A 22,265-nucleotide genomic window follows, 5' to 3' on the forward strand; every position below is an offset into this window, starting at 1 on the left:
ACATTTTTGGAAGTCAGACCACTTCTGTGTAGATTCCTACATTTGAAAATATTGGCCCTGGACTTCAGGACATACTATTTCAAACAAACAAACTTGTCTTCATCATCGGTGGTAAGCTCTACAGTATGTTAAAAATTATCACCGTTGATGAAAACAGGACAGATTTTGTTCTTTATATTAAATCCTATGTTGTGCATTAATAGCTGAAATTACTGTAGCAAAATTCAGTAGTGTGGGAATAGTAACTATTTTTTAAAATTACCACCAAGTGCTAGGTGTACAAGAGACTTAGTTGCTGTTCAGGAACTACTACAGAATAATAGAAACTCTAGTGTATGTATGTTGTTTGAAAATACTGTGTAATGTATGTATTATACTTTACTTGTACAAACAAGTTTTACTGAATATTTAGCAATTCCTGTAACACACCAGGCCAATAAGTGTCATCCTGTCATCAAACTGAAATAGATCTGATGTCTTTTCTGGCCTGGTGGGGCAATTGTTACGATTGCTCTTCATTACAATTTCAATTGCATATAGTACCACCAATGGAAACAAGAGAGGCTTTGCCTTACCTTCTTTTATCTTTGGAAGATCTGTAGTTATAAATTGAACCAGATTTTCTGAAATGACTCAGCGCTTTTAGTGAAACTTCTACCATGTCTCTACTGTTTTTTAATTTTGGCAGGAAGAGGCATGTATTCATATTTTTCAGAGTATATCTTGCCTCTGAGCTATAAAAGCATCTGTAAAACACCCTGTGACAAACTAGTCTTTGTTTTGAAGGGATGCTTATTACAAAAGCAAGAAGGGTTTTTTGGCAGATAATTTAGAATAGTTTTTTTCCCTTTTTATGAGGGGAGAAAGGAGGGATGAAATATTCACATTTATTTATTCATGACCATTTAAATTTTATCTGATTCTTCTTCCAGTTTGAAAGACTTCTGTTTCAAGCCAGGCAAGTTTTTTCTACACAGGTATTTCCAAAGAACCCTGAAGTATGCATCATGACTCCCCTCATTCCCTCCTATTTTTTAAAAAATAAACTGATCATTGTTGGACTTTTGGTTTGAAATACGTGTGTGAGAGGTGGAAAACTTTGTTGCTTCAACCATCTGGTACACTTAATTGCCTTTGCTGAGCACGCCACTTCCATAAATACTGGTGAATATAAAATGCACATGGTATAATGGATAGTATCACAAAATAACATTATATCATAAAAATGACACTGCACAGAGAATGAAAGAGGAGCACATACTCAGCTTTAAGTGTCAGCTTCAGCAACTGGAACCCTGTTCCTCAATTTTGATGTAGAAAATTTTATGTCAGATGAGCTGAATATGTATTTATAGTCTAAAGTTCTAGGACTGATTATCATGCTAAATAAAAATACAACCAATATTAGTGTTAGAACCAGAACAAAGAGGATGACGGGCAGAGCACTGTGTTCCAGGTTTTTTCTTAACTGGCATAATGTGACTGGCAGACAGTTGCATTAACCTCTTTGAAAACCTGAAGTTCTTTCCATATTTGGCACGCCGAAAAATCTGGTTTTTCTCCCTGTTCTGGTGCAGAAATTTTGTCTTATATATTTAATGAGTAACTTGCAGTGTAGAACCAAGAATGAAGCCCGCATGAGGTGTAGAGCACTACACTTTGGGTACCTAAGCAATGAGATGAGTCCACAGTCTTAAAGACGTTTCCATTCCTTTTTTTGTAGGGACAATTTACTATCCATGAAAGATACTGTATGAGTGTAGCTGAGTAGGAAGCTACTCAGACAGGCTATATTAGCCAAGACAACAATGCAGAGGGCAGAAATGGGTGCCTGTGGGCATTGATCTTGGTATTGGCATTGGTGTCTCATTCCAGGACTGTTTATGCATTTCGAAGTAGCCAAACTCAGGTAAAAATCAACCGAGGTACTGGGATACACATCCAGGACTAGGATTTTTCCTCTGCCCCACCCAAAGGCACACTTTGCTGCAATGGTATGACCAGCTCCTTCTGGCCCTGTGAATTTTGTATTGTTAGCTTCATGGCTGCACAATTTCAGTGGAAAACCTCTTCTCCAGCCTGGAGCTAAGGGACGCCCTGGAAAAAATGGCTTTGAATCAAACCAAGGAGGACAACTGGCTTCCCAATTGCTTAGTATGGTCTCTAAGCCCTGGACTACTACATAGAAAGTGCAGGACAGGTTTTTCTGTCATATGTTTGAACCAAAACAATAAAGTCTGATCTCAGTATAAGGTTAGGTATGATCTAAATTTGGAAAATGGATAAGGTCCTTCTGGGAACTCAGGCACAGGCAAAAGTAGTTCATGAACCCAAGTGAAAAAGGTGGTGGCATCCTTAGCTCTACATAGAAGTTAAACCTAGGCGGTCTTAACACTCTACTAACAAATTTCAGATGTGTGAATACTCAAGTAGCCTAGAATACTGTAGACTGTACTGTTGAACTAGACACTGGTATGTCACCTGGCCTCACCTGAAGTTCCTAAGTCCTTCTGTGGACCTGTTACTATATTCAGAGATACAGTCATAGGCAGGGAGCAGGTCTTCAGAGTGGTGTCTTGGCACTCAAGGCACTGTGTGATAGCTATACAATCTGCTTTAAAGCAGCATTTAATTTTGGTGATTCACAGCCAAGGATGGTGCTTATAAAAATATTATTCTGATCTCTCCCCCTCCTCTCCATTTTCCTCTGAAATTGATAAATATTAGATCATGTTCCCTATTCTGTCATCTGTCATAGACCACAAAATAATCTCAAAGCAACACCAGATCCGATATCTGTAAATCTCAAATATTCATTTTCTTTGTCTAGTTAGAAAATTGTTTTGTATACAAGAAACAATCTAACACTGACGTAAACTTTATGAAGAAATCATAACACTGCTTTAGTATGTTGCAAATGCTTCTTTAGAATAACTTGCACTGACTCATGGAAGATCTTTTGTGGATGACTGGTTCCTCATAAAACTTTGGTAACTAGGTCCCAGCTGGAACACGAGCAGCACTGCACTCTTCTTCCTGATGGTGCAGTACATCAAAAAAAACCCCTAGATGCTCCCCATTACAGGGTCAGTATCTGTCTGGTGGTGGTCACGGAGACAAAATTGTGGGAACCAACGTTGTAGATCAAAGTCAGTGTGTAAAAGGATATGTAAATACAACATGAATACATAACTAAGAATGTTTGCTAGTCCCTAAGTGTCTTAGATTTCACAGCTTAATTCCTATTTAAATTCTTGCATTGTTAAGTGGGTGATTTTCTCCATCCGGTACAGTTATAGATCTTCCCTTAAAGGCTTTTTCCTGTGGCAACTGCATACTGAGTCTCTGTCATCAGGCTGAGGTACAAGTTCCATTCCATCTCGTATTTCAGGTTTGCTGGCTTGGCGTTTGGCATATTGCTGAAATATGTAAACAACACTTAAGAATGCCGTAAGCACTAACATATAATTCATGAAACAGAATTTTCTTCCTCCCTTCCACTCACAAGCTTGCCTTTATCCAGGCTCCTTTTGTCACTGTTTACAACCTGTTTACAAGGTGTTTTTATAACACACCTACTAATAGGCTACACTGCCTCTGAAAACCTCTTTTAATGTTTTCCCCTGACCTATTATTAATGGTAATTTGAATATTGTCATTATTTGTGTCTCTAACCACTTTATGCAGATAATGCTGTCATTTTAGTACAGTTCCAAATTTTGTGTCAACCTATGGCTGCTAAAGCTGAGATCTAACTCTGTACAGCAAAACAGGAAAAATAAATTAGTACTTTCAGAGAACAGAAACTTCTTTCACTAGAGATTTGCAACTCCTAGGGAGGCAATGACTACTTGGCCTGCTTCACCCCGTATCACTCTACTAGCCATACTTCTGGAATTTCTTTTCCATGTATTTATTGTTCTGTAATACAATGGAGTAACTCATGAGGGGATAAATATGAATGAAAAAAGGAAGAAAACTGTGTACAGATTATCTCCTGTATCTGTTAGAAACTACATACCAAGTGACACTAAACACAGGTCTGACTGTGGGGACGGGGGCAAAAAAAATATCTCTCTCATTCTGTAAAAAAACTATTATGTCAGGTTGCCTCTTTAATGATGAAGCAAGTTTTAGCAAGCTCTTCACACTGATCTCACGTGAATGATATGAACCATGTCTGCTACTGATATAAGTAGGGACTGAATATGAAATTTGTAATGTCAGTAGTAGTTAGGCAAAGTAATACAGTGATCTATTGTACTAACCTGGAGCACTTTGTAGTAGTAGCAGTAAAGCCTGTGAGGCTGAAGTACTTCTCTTGCCATTAATTGTCCTTCTTTAGCAATTTTTCTTGCTTCTTCATCATTTTCCTGGAAAATTGAGACAAAATGAATGAATAATAGAGCAATCAGGTGAGTTACTCAAAGGCTGGCTGGCATTAGAAGTTTTATTAAAGGGGCTATTCAAATCTGCAACTTCATGTGTGACTGCAAAAGCACACTTTGAATTACAGATTTTTTTAAAATACTGAATTGCTTTTATGGTCACAACTGGTACCTTAGGGCTATTAATAAGAACTTTCATGGATAATTATACAATTTTGAAAACTTAGTTGATTACTGCTGTATTGTTCTGTCCAAGCCACAAGCCTCTTCAAAATCAGGTCCGACATCTCCCAGACGTACTCAGCTTTACAGAAGACAAAGCCACAGCTATTGTCCTCTCCTGTGCAATGCAATTCAGTGTCTTCCTTTTAAAAATAACTCTGAATTCATGTACTTACTTTCAAGTTTTTTAGGTCTGTATTTCAAAGCTGTTAGTATTCTCATCTGATTCTTTATGAAGAAGTACAGTACTCTCAGAACAGAACTTTTCTTATGTTTTTTAACATAGTAGCTAAACTTAAAGCACAAATGGCGTTTTCAGTCACATCATTATATCAGTCTGTTTGGTTACAGAATCTCATTCTGACCGTGCTACAGAGCAGCGATTTTTTGTACATTCAAACAGAACATGCAATGACTTCTGTTCTAGTCAGGACCTAAAAAAAGCAATAAATTAATTAATTATCAGTTAGGATTCTGCGTGTTTCTTTGGAAATTACCTGCATTAATCAGTATACTAAGACACTGACTCATTAAACACTTCTGCACATACCTAAAATTAATTCTAAAGTATTTACCTGAATAGAGATGGTTATTTGAATTAAGGCCTTCCCATCTCATACTAACAACAAAATGTACTTCCTTTATTCCAGGATCTCAGTTCATGCAAAATATGTATGTGGAAATACCAAAAAGAAGAGTGTATTAAGATAAATCGTTTACATGTTTGTTTATCACTTTGAACTTGAATTATTAATGGAACTTACCTTAGCCCATTTTATTTTCTCTAGCAAGTCCTCTAAGTTTCTCTTAACTGGAACATAATGTTTCCAAGGTTTTAATCCAATATAAAAATGTTCATAGTACTGGGAATCTTGCTTCAATACTAGGCTGTCACCCAGCAAGAGGTATGGAAACCTGTAAGCTGCTACAGTGCCATCTACGTTCACTTGGTATTTGTACTACAGTATGAAGACAGAGAAAAAAAGGGGAAACATTTTGAATCAGAACAGGAACACTGACTGTATAAAAGACTATCTTCACAGGCAAGACATAATTGTGTTTATTAATTCTCATCATGCTGTTTTAGTGTTAAGCAGGTGTAGTTTCATGGTATTCTGGGTAACATAATAGAAAAAGGATTTGTTTTCAACCCAAAGCTGACAGTCAAGAACCTTTGTGTCACATGAACTGCCTGATGGGTATTTTATTAAAGTGTCCTGCGACAGAGCAAGGGGTAGAGCTGGGAAGGAAATAAAACTAATCTATACTTAAATTCAAAACAAGTAAATTTATTCTGATTTAAAATTATAGTATTATGTAGAATAATCTGAAGCATATATTATTATATAAAATAATCTGAAACATCATACTAAAAGTAACCATGAATGTACTGCTCTGGCAGATGCTCATGGCTTCACAGCATTTCTGATAATATTAATCCTTGGAACAGAACTTCAGTTGCCACACACTATAATGGCTTTTTACAGGCCTCTGTCCCCTTTACTCATTATACCACTGTGCATGTATTTTTTTAACTTGTTACTACAAGGACTTTCTGACATCCATAATGTACTTGCATTGGACACAAGTTCTGCCCATTATTTTCATATTTACTCCAAGTAAAAGAAACCCTGACGGTGAGAAATCAATTTCTCAATCACCTATTAAATTTTTTTTCCCAAGAACTCTCTCTAAGGGACTCCAATGAAAAAAGTATAGGGGCTTTTTTCAGAAGTGTGTATGACGCTTGATTACAGATGGTCTATCTACCCCACGTGGATCAGTGTTCCCAGTGTAGCATGATTGTTCTGTTTACCGAATGGAATTAGCAAAAGTAAGCCTTGTCTTTTCAGTTGGTAAGACCTTGACAGCAAAATTAATCCAAGACTGTAATTTGCTTGCTACCTTAAAGAAGTCAAAGAAGCCCATCAGCTGAACCTTTCCCAGCTCTTTTTCTTTTTCTCTGAAGAAGAAATATCCTGTTATTCCAGCATCTAGAAGTTCTGGATTTTCCTTGGATAACTTGACAAGATGGAGACGTTCTTCTCGGCTGTCTCGACCTCTAAATAAAGCTCGCTCAGTTTTGTTTTCCCAGAGTGGACCTACGAGCATTGCATGATAAGGAAAAAAGCAAACAGTAATGAAACGTTCATGATACGTGTACTGCAAATAAGGAACTTACTATGACAGTGGCATTATACTCAAGAGATGTAGTAAAACAGGCATGATTTCTTATAGTGAATCCATAATCACTTATTAATCACAGAGTTTAAACTCCCAGTTCTGGCTTGAATTTTGTGATGAGAAACTGAACCACTTACAAAAGGAAAAATCAGAGAACTGCTTTTCCACTCAACAATTTTATATTTAAACAACTTGAAAGATTTTGAAAGCTACATAAGGAATTATAATCAAATTATGTAAGTAAATACTGATAATTAAAGTAATTCATCTATAAAGCCTGCCACAATAACCAAAATTTCTTTAGCAAAACCCACTTCTGTTACCCAGCAGTTTAGTTAAGTCTTTGAGGAATCACTGAATGATGACTTAAAAAGGAAAAAAAAATGGCTATACTATGTTATCAAGATACTTAGCAAGAGCTTGAAAGACTTCATCACTGCTTACTGTCTGCTTTTAAAAACATTACATACATACTTCCTCATCCTCTGCTGGGAATGTCCTTAAAGGACCTACTGAAGTAGAGTAGGCTCTTATTGTCTCCTAATTGGAAAAGCAGCTGTACTAGATCACTGAACACAGAGTGCTTCAAACTGATCACTTAATTACAATATTTAATTTAGAAACTAATGAAGAAAAGAGAAACTGTGAACTAATCAAATAAAAAGAAATGCCTCTTCACTCAAGTTTTAATCCTTAGGCATTGTTCACACCATCTGTCTGGCCCTAAGTATTCATTAATTTCCTAGGAGAGGAAGATATCTGTCAGTAAAACTGACTCTTCCTTCAAAGCTAGAAAAACAATTCAGAAGATCCCACTTTGAGGTATTTTTTTGTACAGAGAGTATTTTCTCATTTGAAAGAGGCTGCAGCATAGTACCAGTTTACTTCTTTCAGGATTCAAATTAATTTTTATGTAAACAGAACATTGGGCCACATCACTGTCAGGAAAAGGATTACTGTTTGATTAGAAGGAACATACTCAAGTCCTTCACGGATGAAAAAGGCCTTCTGATTATATTTACTTTTCTTTTGACAAGTCACAGTATCTTCTGGATACCTTTTAAGCTAAAAATCACCATTATTGTAACCTGGACTTCTTAACATCTGTCTCTATTGAAAATTGTCTCATATTAAGCACATGCTTAGTAGCAGTGTTGAAAGCGTTTACGATCTGTGAAGACTAACCTGCTTTTATTAAGAGACCTCCTAAGGCACTTGTGAACTGAAGACTTCAACACATTATTTGAATGTAACTTGCTTCTTCGATGGAATTTACAAATTCTTTTTTTAAGTCCATGATCTCTAATTTACCTGTATTTCCTTGAATAGAAAGGAGATCATTTGTGACTCCACGTAGGGTTTCAAGGGTCGAGTGGGTTACATCATATGTTGGAAGGACTATATCTCTTGAATCCACAGAGCCACACCATGAAATGACAGGTATAGGACCAGGTGTATCATTGGCTTTCCGATACTCAACTGGCCAATCTCCAACATTAAGGTAAAACTCCACATCAGGAAGACGAACCTAAATGTGTACCGGAGAAAGGGTAATAACACAAAGATAGAAGCTGTTCGTCACTCCTACATATATTCCTCAGTTCTCTCATGCCATGCAGAAACAATAAACCTACCTAGACAGTTAATAGCTTTAGCTGAGCTTATGGTGTGAATTTCAAGTTTCTGCCCTGCAAGAACATACGAGAGAAACACTCACAGAGACTAGGAAAAAACTTGCAGAATCGGACCTTAGCCCCTGCAGCTTTCCTAGCAATTTCATTACTGTCAATCTCAACCCCCCCACATTATCCCTAAGCTACTCTGTTACCTTAATGAAAAAACAAAAGTCAAATCTTACTTCGGGAATTATAGATCTGAAAATACACCAAAAAATGGAGTATTGCCATACTTAACAGTCTTATATGATAAAACCTGATACCTTTCTTGCCAGTGACAGGAACATTTCATCAGAGAACATTTTGAAGTCTGTATACTTCCCTAAGGAGCGACGGTAGATGTGATTATTGAGAATAGTGTAATGAACAATAGCACCTCTTGTTTGACTGAACTTTGTTGGGATTTCCTTAAGCATTCGCTGAAGGTCAATGGTGGGAAAAGAAATGAAGTCTTTTGTAATCTGAGGTTCTTGGGATGGACAAGACATAATGTCCTGCCAGATCTCAGGGTCTTCTTCAGGACAGTCACAATATTCATGATAAACTGGTCCTACAGAAAACAAAGCACTGAGAGTCTGTATTGCTGATTCTACACCAATCATAATTCAAACACATGGGCATATAAATGCGGACATTACAGTGGCTTCACATTTTTTTGTTCCAAGTATTCTGAAGTTTTCCTGGGAATCATCCTCCCCATAACATTTCTGGGGTTTGGCAGTATAACTGAGAAAACATTCTTCTCTTTTCACAAATCAAAATACTAGACTTTTTGTTATCAGGGTAAAATTCATCTGCAAAATGACATTCCATTATTGTGCTACCTGCCAACCACGTAGGGTATTCAGCATTGTTCTAACTGTCCATAACTACCAAAGCCCAGGTATTACAGCTTCAATTTTAGCCTAGTTCAGAACTTTGATACAGTAGTCTTTAACTCTGGCATAAGGCATTTTCTTTTATGTATAATCAACTATTCTTTCTGTCCTCTTGAAGCAGAGAGCTTCAGAAGGTATAAGGAAGAGCCTCAGAGTGGGAAAAAAAAGCCCTTATTTCATGGACTTCTAATCAAAAAGGGTTCTGTCCTGTTTCATAGCTGCTGGCAAATGTGCACCAGTAAAAAGAAGGCACACTACTACCTTGAGGAGTCATGACAGTTTCATTTCAGTTTCAAGACATTTCTAAGTTTGTATTGAGGACATTTTTTTTTTTAAATGACCAAAATCTGGTTAAAAGTAGCAGTGAACTGAAACAAGACTGCAGAGAAGTAACTTTGTATTATCTTTTTCTTTGCTAAACAGCTGTCCATTTGAAAGCAAGAGAAGGAAGTTAACAGAAGCAGATGTGGAATGAGAGAATAATTTGCCTTGTTCTCCCTGCTTTTAAATATTTGTTCCATAGTATAGACCTGCACTCAATTAAACGGGACTAATGGAAAGAAATTTAATATTGTCTGGTTAAAGAAATATTTGTTTTACTGTTAGGAAGGATCACACGTTTTAGAAATCACATACATTTGAATTACAGGGTTGGGAACAACAGAAACTCCTTGTTTTTGCAAGTAGTATTTTCTACTTTAGATAAAAATAACACAATCTTTAAGGGAATACCTGCTTGAAAACAGTAAAAATACAAGCATTGCTCTCTTACTCCCTACAGATCTGAACAGATCCATTTCCTTATGCAAGAGGGAAGAGGAGATGTCCAGACACATCACTTCAATGTTAGAAGCCACAATCTACATGCTTTTGCATCTACGTCCTGTAACTTGGCAATGCATAGACTGTCACTGCTCACTTCTCTGTATAAGGAGACTGTTTGTGAGACTATACCAACAAGGGCAAACAAACCTCTAATTTCCCATCTCTTCCTCTAGCACTAAATTAGTGCATAGCATTTCTGTAGCAACCAGCATACATTATGTTAAATCAAAAAAATACCTTTACCTTTCAAAATATAAGGAGATTGAGCTACATGCTGATCACCATAAAGTATCTCAATTTTTAACCCCTTTCTGACACTCCCATACATCCGATACCGCATAAGAAATGTGCCATCATTTCTATCCAAAGGGCGAGGGGTGTGAATTCTGGTGCCTTCTTTTGGAGAAAGTGCTTTAATTACCACTTTAAACTGTGTTCTTCCTGAAAAAAGGGAAATAAAAACAGATAAAAGCACTTTTAAGCTATTAGAATCACATACATGAAATAAAGGTGAGAGCAAACTCTACTGGATTAAGTCCATGGAATTTAATTTAACTGCACTAGAAATTTGTGTATTATACCAAGTTGGTAACATTAATTTCCAGTGATGGAAGCTCATCCTACTAAATTTTCTTGATCATCACATACCTAATAAAGGGAAAACCTGTAGATGGAGATAAAAAGTTAAAAAATGATTACAAGTTAGAAGGAAAGGCTAACAGTATTTTGAAGCAAAGATTAGGTTTAATACTAAGTATTCAAGTTAGTGCTCTGAGGAACAATCATTTCCTCTAGATTAAGAAAGACAGGAAACCAAGTTAAAATAACAGGAGAAAAGAATACTTGCCAGCTTGTGGAAAGGCAGTTGCAGCATGCAGGAGTCAGATACAAATTGTTCACGTTTGGGCTGCAGCTGACTGTCTTGCAAATTTAGAGTCCCAGCTACTGAAAAGCAGGGATAAGAGAATGATAGTAGAGATGTTTCCTGGACATCTGTCTGACCTGTGGCTTAAAGATCACCAGTATTTCATCATTAATGCACCGTGACGTTTTAAGTGGGCATGGAATATTTTGTGGACAATATGAGTATGCATAAACAAATCTGTTCTATTCCCTTGTTTCTGTCACAAATGGTAATCGCCATCTTTATTCTTCAAAATAGAGCGGGACAGATTATTCACAACATGTCTAAGAATCGCAAACCAAAAATGAACATTACCACAAAGTAGTATACAGAAAGAAATTAAACTGAAAAAAAACAGATAAAATTACAACGTTACTAAAATTTGAACGTGTCCCAACAGTACTAAATGACTGAGATGTTACAGTTAATTCTATACAATCCGTATTTTAACATATTTTGTATCCACAAATAAATGCACTGACATGGTAAGTACATCAGTCATTTAATCATCAATCATGTCTCCTTTACTGGATCTTGAAATTGGATTCAACTACTGTGCAAAAGTCTCCAGATTAAATTAGGCAGAACCCTTGTGATTTCAGACATGTGCTTCCTGACATGTCATGCCTCTTCACAGAGAGAACAGTTACCCTGAGTAGCTCAGATTCTTCCAGACATTGTTGTCAAGAGTCAATCCCTCAATCAATAAGCATATGGTCAGTGCGTGTGAGCAGCAGAATCTCTCATGGCTTCAATACACACCCCCTCCTGTGCTTTGTGTTCCAATGTAAGAATATAAAATGTGGATTATTTGTAATCATCCCTCAAATTTTCTTACTATTCAAAGCCCATGCCAGCCAAAGACGCCACAAAGCAAGTCAGAGTACTTTCATTTGCCGACATATTGAAGAAACAAAATGAAGCAAGCATTCATTCCTTCTTGAAATGCCAGTGTGGCAAGCAGCACTCCCACCGCTAAGGAATGCAGAATATTGTTTCCAGTAGCTACCAGATCGACCATGAGAAGCCCTCATTTGATTAAGCGTCAGTCCAAAATGATTTCCAGAAGTGCCCTTCTGACTTTTGAGGAGTTGAGGAATGTTAAGGTTGCTCCAGATATGTGGTACCTCCTTTTCAAAGGAATGATAAGTGGACACCTCCCTGCTTGCTTACATGGTAGGCTGAGGACACACTGGCAGTACAGCTACGCAGTGTTAAATTTCCTTGTGCAAGTATAGGTAGAGCTCAAGCAATGCTAATAGACTTAAAACTCCAAAACAATTTCTATGAATGGTACATTGGTTTAGATCTAAGACTGTCACAGCTTGGGATCTCTACAGTTTGGATCTATGTGGGTAGAACTGATTCAGACTGGCTCCCAGTTTTGAAGCTCCTCAGCTTGTTTTGGTGTATCTGCAAGCACAGTCACCATCACAGAAGAGGCAGGATACAGTTTTGCCCCCTTCATATATTTTTGACATCTAGCTACTGATTACCTTTCAAGATGCCATGAAGTAGAAATAAAATGATAATGTAAGAATGTCTCTATGATCATAGCACTTTAAATTGACTTTTAAACTAAAGGTCCGCTCAGCATCTTGCACCTTACAGTCACTAGCAGAGATGCGCAAGATAGTAAGAGCAAAGAAATTAAAGGACTACCTTTGAAGTTACTGTCCTCTCTGTCTACAAATTTGCAACAAAAAGACTTGAAAAACAACTTGTATGCACATAATTTCAATAGCCTTCAGTGAAGGTTTCCCACACCTGCTTAATCCCCATTTAAACATTCTGGTATTTGTTGCATCAAAAACATCCTAAGGCAGTTCTTTTTCCAAAATGTGATTACACATTTACAGAGAAAAAGTGTGTTTTAAAACTTCTGTCTGATAACACAAGAATTAGAGGCATCAAAGGAAGTTCTGGGAAACAATGAGTTTTAGTTCCTCATTTGTTTTCTTCTCCTTGAATTAGTCTGAATCCTGTAGGCAGTTTCAAAACTGTCCATGAGTCAGATATCCAGAACTATTCAGAGTAGTCAGGTTCCTTCTAAATATATCCTTCAGCTCTTCTTTGCTCTGTGCAAGATTATGTTGTACCACGCAACACTTGGTAATACAAGCATAATGGAGAAACAGGGAATAACGACAATCACAGAACTGTTGCATTTGGAAGTGACCTTGAGACCATCTAGTCCAACCCACCTGCTTGGGTCAGCCAGAGCAAGCTCCCCAGGACCGTGTCCTGTTGAGTTTTGAATACCCCCACAAATGGAGACTCCACAATCTCTCTGGGTATTCTGCTCCAGTGTTGGACCACCTCCACAGTAAAAATAAGTCATCTTGTGTTCAGCCTGAACTTCATGTGACTTCTGCCAGTCTTCAGGAACGTCTCCTGTTTGCTGTGATCTTTCAAAGAAGATCAAAAGTGGCCTCACAATGATGTCAGCCAGCTCCCTGAGCACTCATGGGTGCATGCCATCAGGCACCCATAGACTTTGGCACATCTAGATTTTAAAGTGTTCCCTAACTTGATCTTCCTCCACCAAGGGCAAGTCTTCCTTGTGCCAGACTTTCCCTCTGGTCTCAGGGACCTGGGATTCCTGAAGGCTGGTCTTAGCCAGCAAAGACTAAGGCAAAGGCGGCACTTCACTACTTTGACCTTTCCTGTGTCATTTGTCACCAGGTCCCCTGCCCCATTCAGCAGCAGGCTCACATTTTCCCTAGGCTCCTATGGCTGTTGAGGTACTTCTAGAATCCTTTCTTGTTGCCCTTCACATCCCTCACCAGATTCAACTCCAGATCAGCTCTGGTTTTCCTAACCCTACACCTGCCCAATCAGACAGCATCTCTGTATTCCTCCCGGGTCACCTGCCCCTGCTTACACCCATCGTATGCTTGCTGCTTCTGTGTTTAGTCAGAAGCTCCTTGTTCATCCCTACATCCCACCATCTTTGATTTCCTGCTGGTAGGGATGGACCATTCTCGAGCTCAGAGAGGCAACCCTTGAATATCAGTCTGCTGAGAAGGCAACAGGGAAAGACCTCCTCTTCAGAAGAAAGTGACTGCTTTAATTTCTGTTCTTCATGATTCTGATGGAACTGGACTTCTGTTGGATTTGGATTACAGAGAAAATGAACAAATGCCAACTAGGATGACACTTCAAATGCTTGAGCCCCTGTGGTTAGGGCTTGGGAAATTTTATTAAACAAGAAGGACAACAAAATTCTAAGACAGTTGGGACAGCATTTTATTAATTCCCTCTTGTGTGATCCATACTTCTATGACCAAACTATCTGCTTTTCACTTTGTCAGACTGAAGAGACTTCAGAGACTCTGAATCTAGTGCCAGCACAAACACGAGTTTGTAAGGAAGGGCTGAGAAGAAAATATCAAGGAGCTGGTTTCCTCATGAATGGTCTTCTTCATAAGGACAGTGCAGAGCTGTAGTCCAAATAAGAGGAAAACCACATTTCTCCAAAGGTAACAGTTTCTGTTCCTCACTCAACTAAATACCGCCAGAGGTCTTAATGCAGGAGTGAGTCCCCTCCTTTTGAATCTGGCAAAGGATTCCATGCATGACTCTCCCGAAGGAATAAACATCTCTGCTTCTAAATGTCACTCTTGTCACAACCATCTTTTTCAACTCTCTTAAAAGCAGCTGACTTCAGCCAAGCATCCTCTCCCTATGAGTGTCACCTAGTAGTATTTGGAGTAAGAACCCTTTGAATCCAGAGCATGTCATGAGGTAGGATCACAGAGAAAAGAGTTTTCTGTTGGTATTACATCTTTAGCATTTTAACTGGCTATAGAGATTTCCTACCAGAGAAAAAAAAGCTTTCAGTTATCACAAAAATGAGTGAATATTGAGAAATCACAAGTCAAATACTACTGAACTCGATCTCTTTGTCTTCACCCACAGGAAATAACTAAGCAGGTCTTCGTTCCTCGCTGGTTATATACTTACCGCTCTAGAGACATGAGGAGCTCTGGATCTACCCAAAGGATGTGTTAGTTTTAGTTGGTGGCAGTTTAGATGCAGGAAGCGTTTGATAAGGGAGGAGTGACCTGGTAACAAAGCTCTCTGGGAAAAGCTAACCCCACTGAAAGGGAGGGGGAAGAAAAAGGAGACTGAATATTTAACGTAAGTACAAATTATTAACTGGAGGTGACAAGATTTTTGTTTATGATTTACAACGTTCATTCTGTAATGGAGCCAAGGCCTTTAAGCATTTAGTTATAACAGCTTTTTGCTGATTTCTTTTTTAAAAATTGGAGGAAGGTTACCATGGTACTTTCATTCACATTTCTCTGTTTCTCTCAATGCAGAGAAACCATACAAGAAAAATGTGTCCCTGTTGAATCATCACCACTAGTACTTCTGTATTACCCTGAAAACCTGTCTGGGACAGCATTTTAAGTACAAAATAATTTTCCAGTCCTGAAGAGAGACTCAAATTCAGACACAGTCAAAATGGGATACTTTAAGTAATCCAGATGATGAAACTTGCTTTATGCCTTTTTTTTTTTTCCCCTCTTGCTTACAGAAAAGGGTATTCCATGCATGGATGAAGGACTGAAGAAATGCAGGGATGGAAAGAGAAAAGGCAACAAGGTATTGATTTATGCAAATTGTTAGAGAAGAACAAAAAACTCAGCCACCCTATTTCTAACATGTATACAGAAGAGAAATTAAAATGTCTGAAAAGTTTTTTTTCCCTCAACTGTTTTTTACTGAAATCATTGCTGGTTACTTTTGCAGATGGAAATTGTGAAATCAATAGTGTCAATAACGAGGCAGCTGAACAAAAGAGGTTCACTTAGCAAACTGGACTCCTTTGAATAGTATATACTTCACAACAGGGTCGGCTGCAAGGGCATATATCCAGGAACAAAGAAATACAGGTTGTGTAGGAAGATCTGTGTGACTATCACAAAAGCCCAGGCATCGTGGCCAACAAAAGACCTGAAGGAAGGTCCTACGGTGCTGCAGATATGAAGGTGAGCATAACTGAGAGGCACTCTGTTTAGCTGCACTGAAATGAGGGCTGGCAGAAATGTACCACTTCTCTTTGGAAGTATTTCGTAAAACCTGCAAGGATACCTGGGAGGCCTTCAAAATAATTCATTAGCAGAGTACATAGATCATCTGAAGAACAGTTAACAGCTGACTTTGTCATGGTCAACTGTGCATAAAGACATGGTGGGCAGTTGTTAAACCTAGGTGAAAACCTAGCAGAAAAGAAGGGTAAGGTGATCCAAGTATCCACAAAAAAAAAATCTATGCAGTTTATATTAAAAGTAAGATCTCTATTTTCAGCAGTGATTTTTTATTCTTTGGAATATTTTTTTCTAGGGAACAAGTGAATTCCACATCATTTGTCATCTTCCTAAGATGGGTCCAAGAGTTACAGCCTGTGGTCAAAATTACTGTGTGATGTGCAATACTACACATTAATTCTGCTGATTAGACTTAACACTCAGAAAACTCACCTGGATGTAAAATCTACCAATTATCCTATGTAAGTTTCATACTGGATGCCAGTAAGGACTGACCTACTTGACTGAAATTCTAATGCACACAAAATATGTAACAGATTTGGACAAATTTTACAAACGGGAAGCCTTAACTGCAGCTCTCCCACTCTGATTGCAATATTCTTGTTTGTGCAATGGAGGTGATAATGCGTATTTATTTAACTACCCAGCAGGGATAGTCTGAGATGCGTTTAGTTTATATTGGAAAGGAGAACCTTAATAAATATTAATTGCAATTCGTAAAGACATTTTACAAATAGAATTTGAACATTTGAAATTGTTTGAGAACTGAAATTTATATCCCGTGTCTCTACGAGTACATTAAACAGTGCTCATGCACTGGAATATGATCAATTGTACCGCTAAATTGTTAAAGGATCCTTGGCACTCTCCTAAAGAAGTCTGGGCACGGCTCAGCAATTAGCGCAGGACGAGCCAACAGCTCTTCCCTGCTGGCAGCACGCATGCACCGCCTTGGTTTGGAGGCTGCAGAATGTCATGGAGCACTCCATGCCAGGTGGCATCAGGACCTGGAAACATTCCAAAGACATTGAATTTATTAATATAAATACTAACACACATGAACACACTGAGGTCAAAACGAGGTTCTCAGTAAACCATGTCCTATCAGTTTATCTTGGAGGATTTAAACCAGCACAAGAATCCAGTTGATCTTCACACCTTTTTACCTTTAGCAACCTGTCTGAAGCCAAGGCTCTCCCCGTGTGGCAGACGTCAGCCTCCGCCTCGCTGGCAGCGAGCGTGCAGTTGCATTCTTCAGTGCAATTACAAAACTGCGCTATGATCCAGCACTAAGTTACAACAGCAGCTGGAGACAGGCCAGACCTGAAGTATCTGGGGTTCTGTCAGACTGAAGATAGAACCTGTACGATATAGGCCTACTCTTTAATTTCACAGGCCTCAGCCTTCTAAAGGCAAGACGCGAAGAGGCCATGCCTACTTGGCAGACACCCTCTCGGTACCATCTATGTGAACAGCAAATAATACGGAACCAAGTAAACTAGTTCTGCCCTATATAAATCAGCAATATAGGAGTTCCACTGAGTGGTTATCTCAGGGTTATCATCGTTATGAAATCCACGATGCAAAAGTTACTTTTATTATAAATTAAAATCATTAGTGTCAAGCCTGCGGAAGTAACTTGCAGCAGCGAAGAGCTGACTGGCAGCACAGGGGGACCAGGAGGGCAAACCCCAACTCCCACCCTCAGGAGAAGGGCCATGGGGCGGCCTGTGCCGAGCAAACCGGAGATGAAAACGACAACTCCTTCACGGAGCAGCAGCAGGGTCACGGAGCCCAGCGCCGTGCTTACCCGACAGGCATTTTAAGCAACTGGTGTGTGTGCGGCGTTAAAGAAACCACGTTCGTGCTTCCGAGCAGGGCACGGGGGCTCCCTCACGCCCGCCGCCCCAGCGGCCCCGCTGCCTTCGGAGCGGCCCGGGCTGGCGCTGCGAGCCCCGCGGCGGGCAGGGGCGGGCTGGGCACCGCGCTGCGCCGGGGGGGGCGGGGGGCTGCGGCCGGGCGCTGCGCTCGGGGCCCGGCCCGGGGCACGGCAAGTGCTGCGGAGCGGGGAGCAAGGAAGGGGAAGGATGGGAAGGAGGGGAAGGAGGGGAAGGGGCCGGGGCGGGCAGCTGCAGCCCCGGGCGGGGTCTCCCTCCCGCCCGCCCGGGCACTCGCACGGTACCTGGCGGGGAGCGGGAGAAGTTGCGTCCGGCCGCGCTGACCGCCTGGATGTAGAAGTACCCGACGGGCAGGGCGAGCCCCGCCTCCAGCCCGGGGCCCCACGCCAGGCTCCGCTCGGCGCTAACGGGCTCCGCCGGCCGCAGCGGGGGCAGCGCGGCGCCCAGCAGCAGCGGCAGCAGCGGCAGCAGCCTGCGGCTCCCCATCGCCCCGCCGCGCTGGCCGCGCCCGCTCGGGGCGGGGGGCCGGGGCCGCCTCTGGGCCTGCGCGGCCCCGCGCCCGCCCCCCGCCCCGCCGCCGCGGCGCCCGCGGGAGGCGAGGGAAGGGCCGGGCTGGCCCCGGGCGGCTGGGAGCGGCACCGCCCCTTCCCCCCGCCGGCCGCCACGCCGCGAGTGGCCGGGGCCCGGCTGCCCCGCGGGGCCGGGGCCATGGGGGCGGGGGGCGGGCGCCCCCCGCGGGGCCGGGCTCCCACGGGGCCGGGGCGACGCGGCGGGGCTGGTGTGAGGTGGGGGCGCCCAGCCCGGCCGCCTCAGCCCCTGCGAGGCCCGGCTGCCCCCCGCCCCCCGCAGGCCCGGCCGCGGAGCCGATCCCTCTCCGTGCCCTCCCGCCGGAGCGGTCACCGGTGTGGGGGGACACGGCGCGGCCCGCAGCCGCACAGCTGGCCCGGCATTGACCGAGGGAAAGCCCCGTTTCTTAACTGTGACTGCCGGTGCCGGCTTATGTACAAGCAGAGATTGCTGTAAAAGAAAAAAAAAAACATATAATTTACAATTCCTCCTCGCAGTTTTAGGTGTTCCCACCCTCCGTGACTGCTTGAAGCGGAGGACAGAGCCGTCCTCCGGTCCCCTGGGACGCAGCAGCACGCGGCTCCCTGCGGCTGGGCTCGCCTCCCAGCACGGGCTCCCACTGCGTTCCCGGGCTGGAGATGTGCTTGGGGCCTGCGGGTGAGGTCCTGCCGGTGGCCCTCATCCCTGCGGGATGCTTGGTGATGGGGAAAGAGGGGCCGTGGTAATGTTCTTGAGAAAGTGTAACAAGAAAGTCATTTAGTGGACTTAAAATGATGGAACGCAAGTCAACAGGGAAAGCCTCCAATGATTTGCCTCCTAAAGTTGCATAATTTTTACCAGAAGTGTTTGCTGCTACTAGGAAATATTTCAGGGTGTTGGTCGGTGGGGTGTGTGCGCGCACTTACAAGGCTGTAGGAGAATTAACTCGATTTTCTGTGCGAGCCTGGATTTTCACATGCAACACAATGAGAGCCCGACTGAATGCTGCGTGTTTTTGAATAATACGAACTTCAAGTCTCGGTGCATACAGACCATGAAAAACAGGTTCCTTGGAAGTGGAATTATCAAGTCTGGTTTCCTCCTTGCTTTTGTCTGTAGTCTCCTAAACTCCCTCGCTTCATATAACCACAGATCTCCGCTGGCATGCCATGTGTGATACTCCCAACGGGCAAGAGAAAACACGTATGGTCTTAGCCTGGAGTTCCAGGCGTGCTTCTTGGGCAGGCTGTAGAGCCCTGGCTGCCGCTCTCAGGGCAGGGATCAGCGAGGGTGGCTTCCCTCGCCCCCTGCGCCGCCTGGGAGGACGTTGGGATTTCCAGTCACCCGCGCAGTCAGCGTGGATAGACCAAGGGCCAGCCGCGCCTGGCCGACCCAGGCGATAAACTGGCTCTGCAGAGGAGGGGAGAGCAGGGAATGTTATTTACCTTGAATTTATCAAGGACGTCAGTGTCTCCCACAACACCCTTGTGTCCAAGTTAGGGTGTTGCGGTCTGGACGGGGAACAACCGGACGGGTAAAAAGCCATCAGGATGGTCGGTTGGGCTTGGAGGGGGGCTGGCGAGTGGGTCGTCTCCACTGGCAGCTGGTAACGAGGGGAGCGCTGCAGGGACCTGGCCTGAGGAGAGGCGAAGGACAGCTCCATCGCCGGATTTGCAGATGATGCCGAATGGGGGGGCTAGTTGGTGTGCGTGAGGGCAGGGCTGCCATCCTGAAGGACCTGGACAGGGTGGAGGAATGGTTCAGCCAAAATTCAGCAAAAAGTCCTGCACTTGGGTGGCCAGGGAGCCACGCGGGCAGGCTGCTCCCTGGGCAATGGGGCTGAGGAGCGCAGCACCACGGCTCGCAGCAGGGCCGCACCCCGCACGTGGCAAACGGCATCTGGGGCAGCCGAGAGGCCACATCGCCCAGCAGGCCTGTGGGGACAGGGCAGGGCTGAGGCCAGGCAGGGACGTCAACCTGCAGATCAGGATCAGGCCCTGTGAGGGGAACCGGGGTCAGGCACAGCTCTAGGATGGCTGCAGGGCCCTGGGGACATCGTGGGGGCCTGTGGCTGGGTGGGCAGGGCTGTGGGGAGATGGAGACCATGTCCTGCAGCATCGCTGGGGCAGGGACTGGTGGCTCCAGTCTGGGCTGAAATGGTGCCCTGGGCCATGTGCAGGGTGGGGAGAGCCCTGGGAAGGGGGTGGGTCAGGCCTGTTGGTGCTTTTGGGGCCCTGTCCCTGGGAAGGAGCCACATCTGCACTGGTGTGGGCTGGACCAGCTGCCAGGAGCAGCTCTGAGGGAATAGCCCTGTGGGTCCCAGTGGACAGCGAGGGGGACGTGGATCATCAGCGAGTCCTGGCAGCAACGACAGCCAACAGCAGCCTGGGCTGTATGAGCAAGAGCTTCTTTTTTTTTTTTTTTCCTTTTAAATTCAAAAATTCCCTCCTTCTCAGAGGTCAAGGGGGTCATCATCTCCCTCCACTCAGTACTTGTTAGACCACATCTAGATACTGCATTCAGCTTTGGGCTCCCCAATACAAGACATCAATAAACCGGACCAGTTCCGGGGAGGCTGCTGAGGTGGCCCTGTGAGGAGAGGCTGGGGCAGCTGGGCTTGCTCAGCCTGGAGCAGAGGTGGCTTCAGGGAGGGGATGGACCCTACAGAAGCCCCCAGGGTCCCTGGGGAGATCACTGAGGAGACGGTGCAGGGTGGAAGGACGAGGGATAACTGGCATAAGTTGAAAGAAGAGAGGCTCAGCCTATAACATGTTTCTCCCGTGAGGACAGTTGGGCAGAGGCACGGGCTGCCCAGAGGGGATGCCCCGTCTCCATCCTCAGATTTTCAAGTCCCAGCTGGATAAAGCCCTGAGCAGCTTGGCCTGACCTCAGAGCCAACCTACCGTGAGCAGGAGGTTGGAGCAGAGACCTCTTGAGGTCCCTTCCCAGCCTGAGTTACCCTGGGATGAAACCATGAGATTTCTGTCCCTTCTTTCAAACGTCACTGAGATATTAGAAAGGTCAAAGGTCATCTGGGGACATGAGTTACCTAATGGGTGGACAGAGATCTAGACAGAAACAACATCTTAGGTCATAAACTGTGTTTCCTTCTGAAACCAGGCTGAGGGACTGCACCACCGAGCTCAGGTACCACATATGCTGGCTGTAGTAATTAAGGTAGAAAGACAGCAGTGAGTCTCACACTGCACGTGCCACTCAAGCTCCACTCGGGCATAATTCCAGCTGAAGTGATTTTCACATGGAGCTCATCACCTTGTAAAACTACTCATCAAATACTACCCTTGGCCCCTACATGGTGTATCAGCTCCTCAAGGCAAGTTGTAGGCATATGGCACACTAAGGTCTTAATACGTCCACTGTAAAGACACCACCACTGATGGAAAACTGTTTATGTACTGGAGACGCATCAGCTGGCAGGAAAGCAGAGGGCAGCACATGGACATTGCTCATCCTTCCTCTGCACGAGGCAAGCCCCAGCCACGCAGCTGGCGTGACCGCTGCCTACAGCTGCGTGAGGGACCGAGGCTGGGTGCCCCATTTTAAATCTATGGCATCATCTGCCATCAGCACCCTGGCAACAACACTAAGATGCTGGACTTGATTATTTTTTTAAATAAACTGTCTACAGTATTCACAGTAAGTGAAAAATAAACACAATGCAAA

General features: G+C 43.0%; 1 protein-coding gene across 4 annotated transcripts; it reads right to left on the bottom strand.

The window, feature by feature from the left end:
• Positions 1 to 873: 873 nt before the first annotated feature.
• On the bottom strand, positions 874 to 18,566 carry POGLUT3 (protein O-glucosyltransferase 3). Of its 4 annotated transcripts, none has more exons than XM_055702350.1 (9): positions 18,320 to 18,452; positions 11,021 to 11,115; positions 10,417 to 10,614; positions 8,734 to 9,020; positions 8,106 to 8,322; positions 6,516 to 6,712; positions 5,375 to 5,569; positions 4,269 to 4,373; positions 874 to 3,419 (listed from the first exon to the last, which is right to left on the bottom strand). In XM_055702350.1, exons 3-9 carry the CDS (start codon positions 10,511 to 10,513, stop codon positions 3,294 to 3,296), a joined length of 1,224 nt encoding a protein of 407 aa, XP_055558325.1. In that variant the 5' UTR covers positions 10,514 to 10,614; positions 11,021 to 11,115; positions 18,320 to 18,452; the 3' UTR covers positions 874 to 3,293. The 4 variants fall into 4 exon arrangements, with proteins under 4 accessions (XP_055558325.1, XP_055558326.1, XP_055558323.1 ...); XM_055702351.1 differs by having other exon boundaries at positions 11,021 to 11,118; positions 18,320 to 18,398; XM_055702348.1 differs by lacking the exon at positions 11,021 to 11,115 and having other exon boundaries at positions 18,320 to 18,566.
• Between the last annotated feature and the right edge of the window lie 3,699 nt (positions 18,567 to 22,265).

Source organism: Falco cherrug, chromosome 2 (genome assembly GCF_023634085.1).
Source record: "Falco cherrug isolate bFalChe1 chromosome 2, bFalChe1.pri, whole genome shotgun sequence".
Classification (NCBI taxonomy): Eukaryota; Metazoa; Chordata; class Aves; order Falconiformes; family Falconidae; genus Falco; species Falco cherrug.

What these genes read in the sequence shown, in the direction of transcription:
- POGLUT3 (XM_055702348.1), bottom strand. Translation starts at nt 18,521, where the DNA reads ATGGGGAGCCGCAGGCTGCTGCCGCTGCTGCCGCTGCTGCTGGGCGCC. An exon ending in TTCTATTCAAGGAAATACAG is followed by an intron (nt 6,713 to 8,105) that starts GTAAATTAGAGA and finishes CAATGCTCGTAG; the next exon opens with GTCCACTCTGGGAAAACAAA. An exon ending in ACTACTACAAAGTGCTCCAG is followed by an intron (nt 3,420 to 4,268) that starts GTTAGTACAATA and finishes TACATATTTCAG; the next exon opens with CAATATGCCAAACGCCAAGC.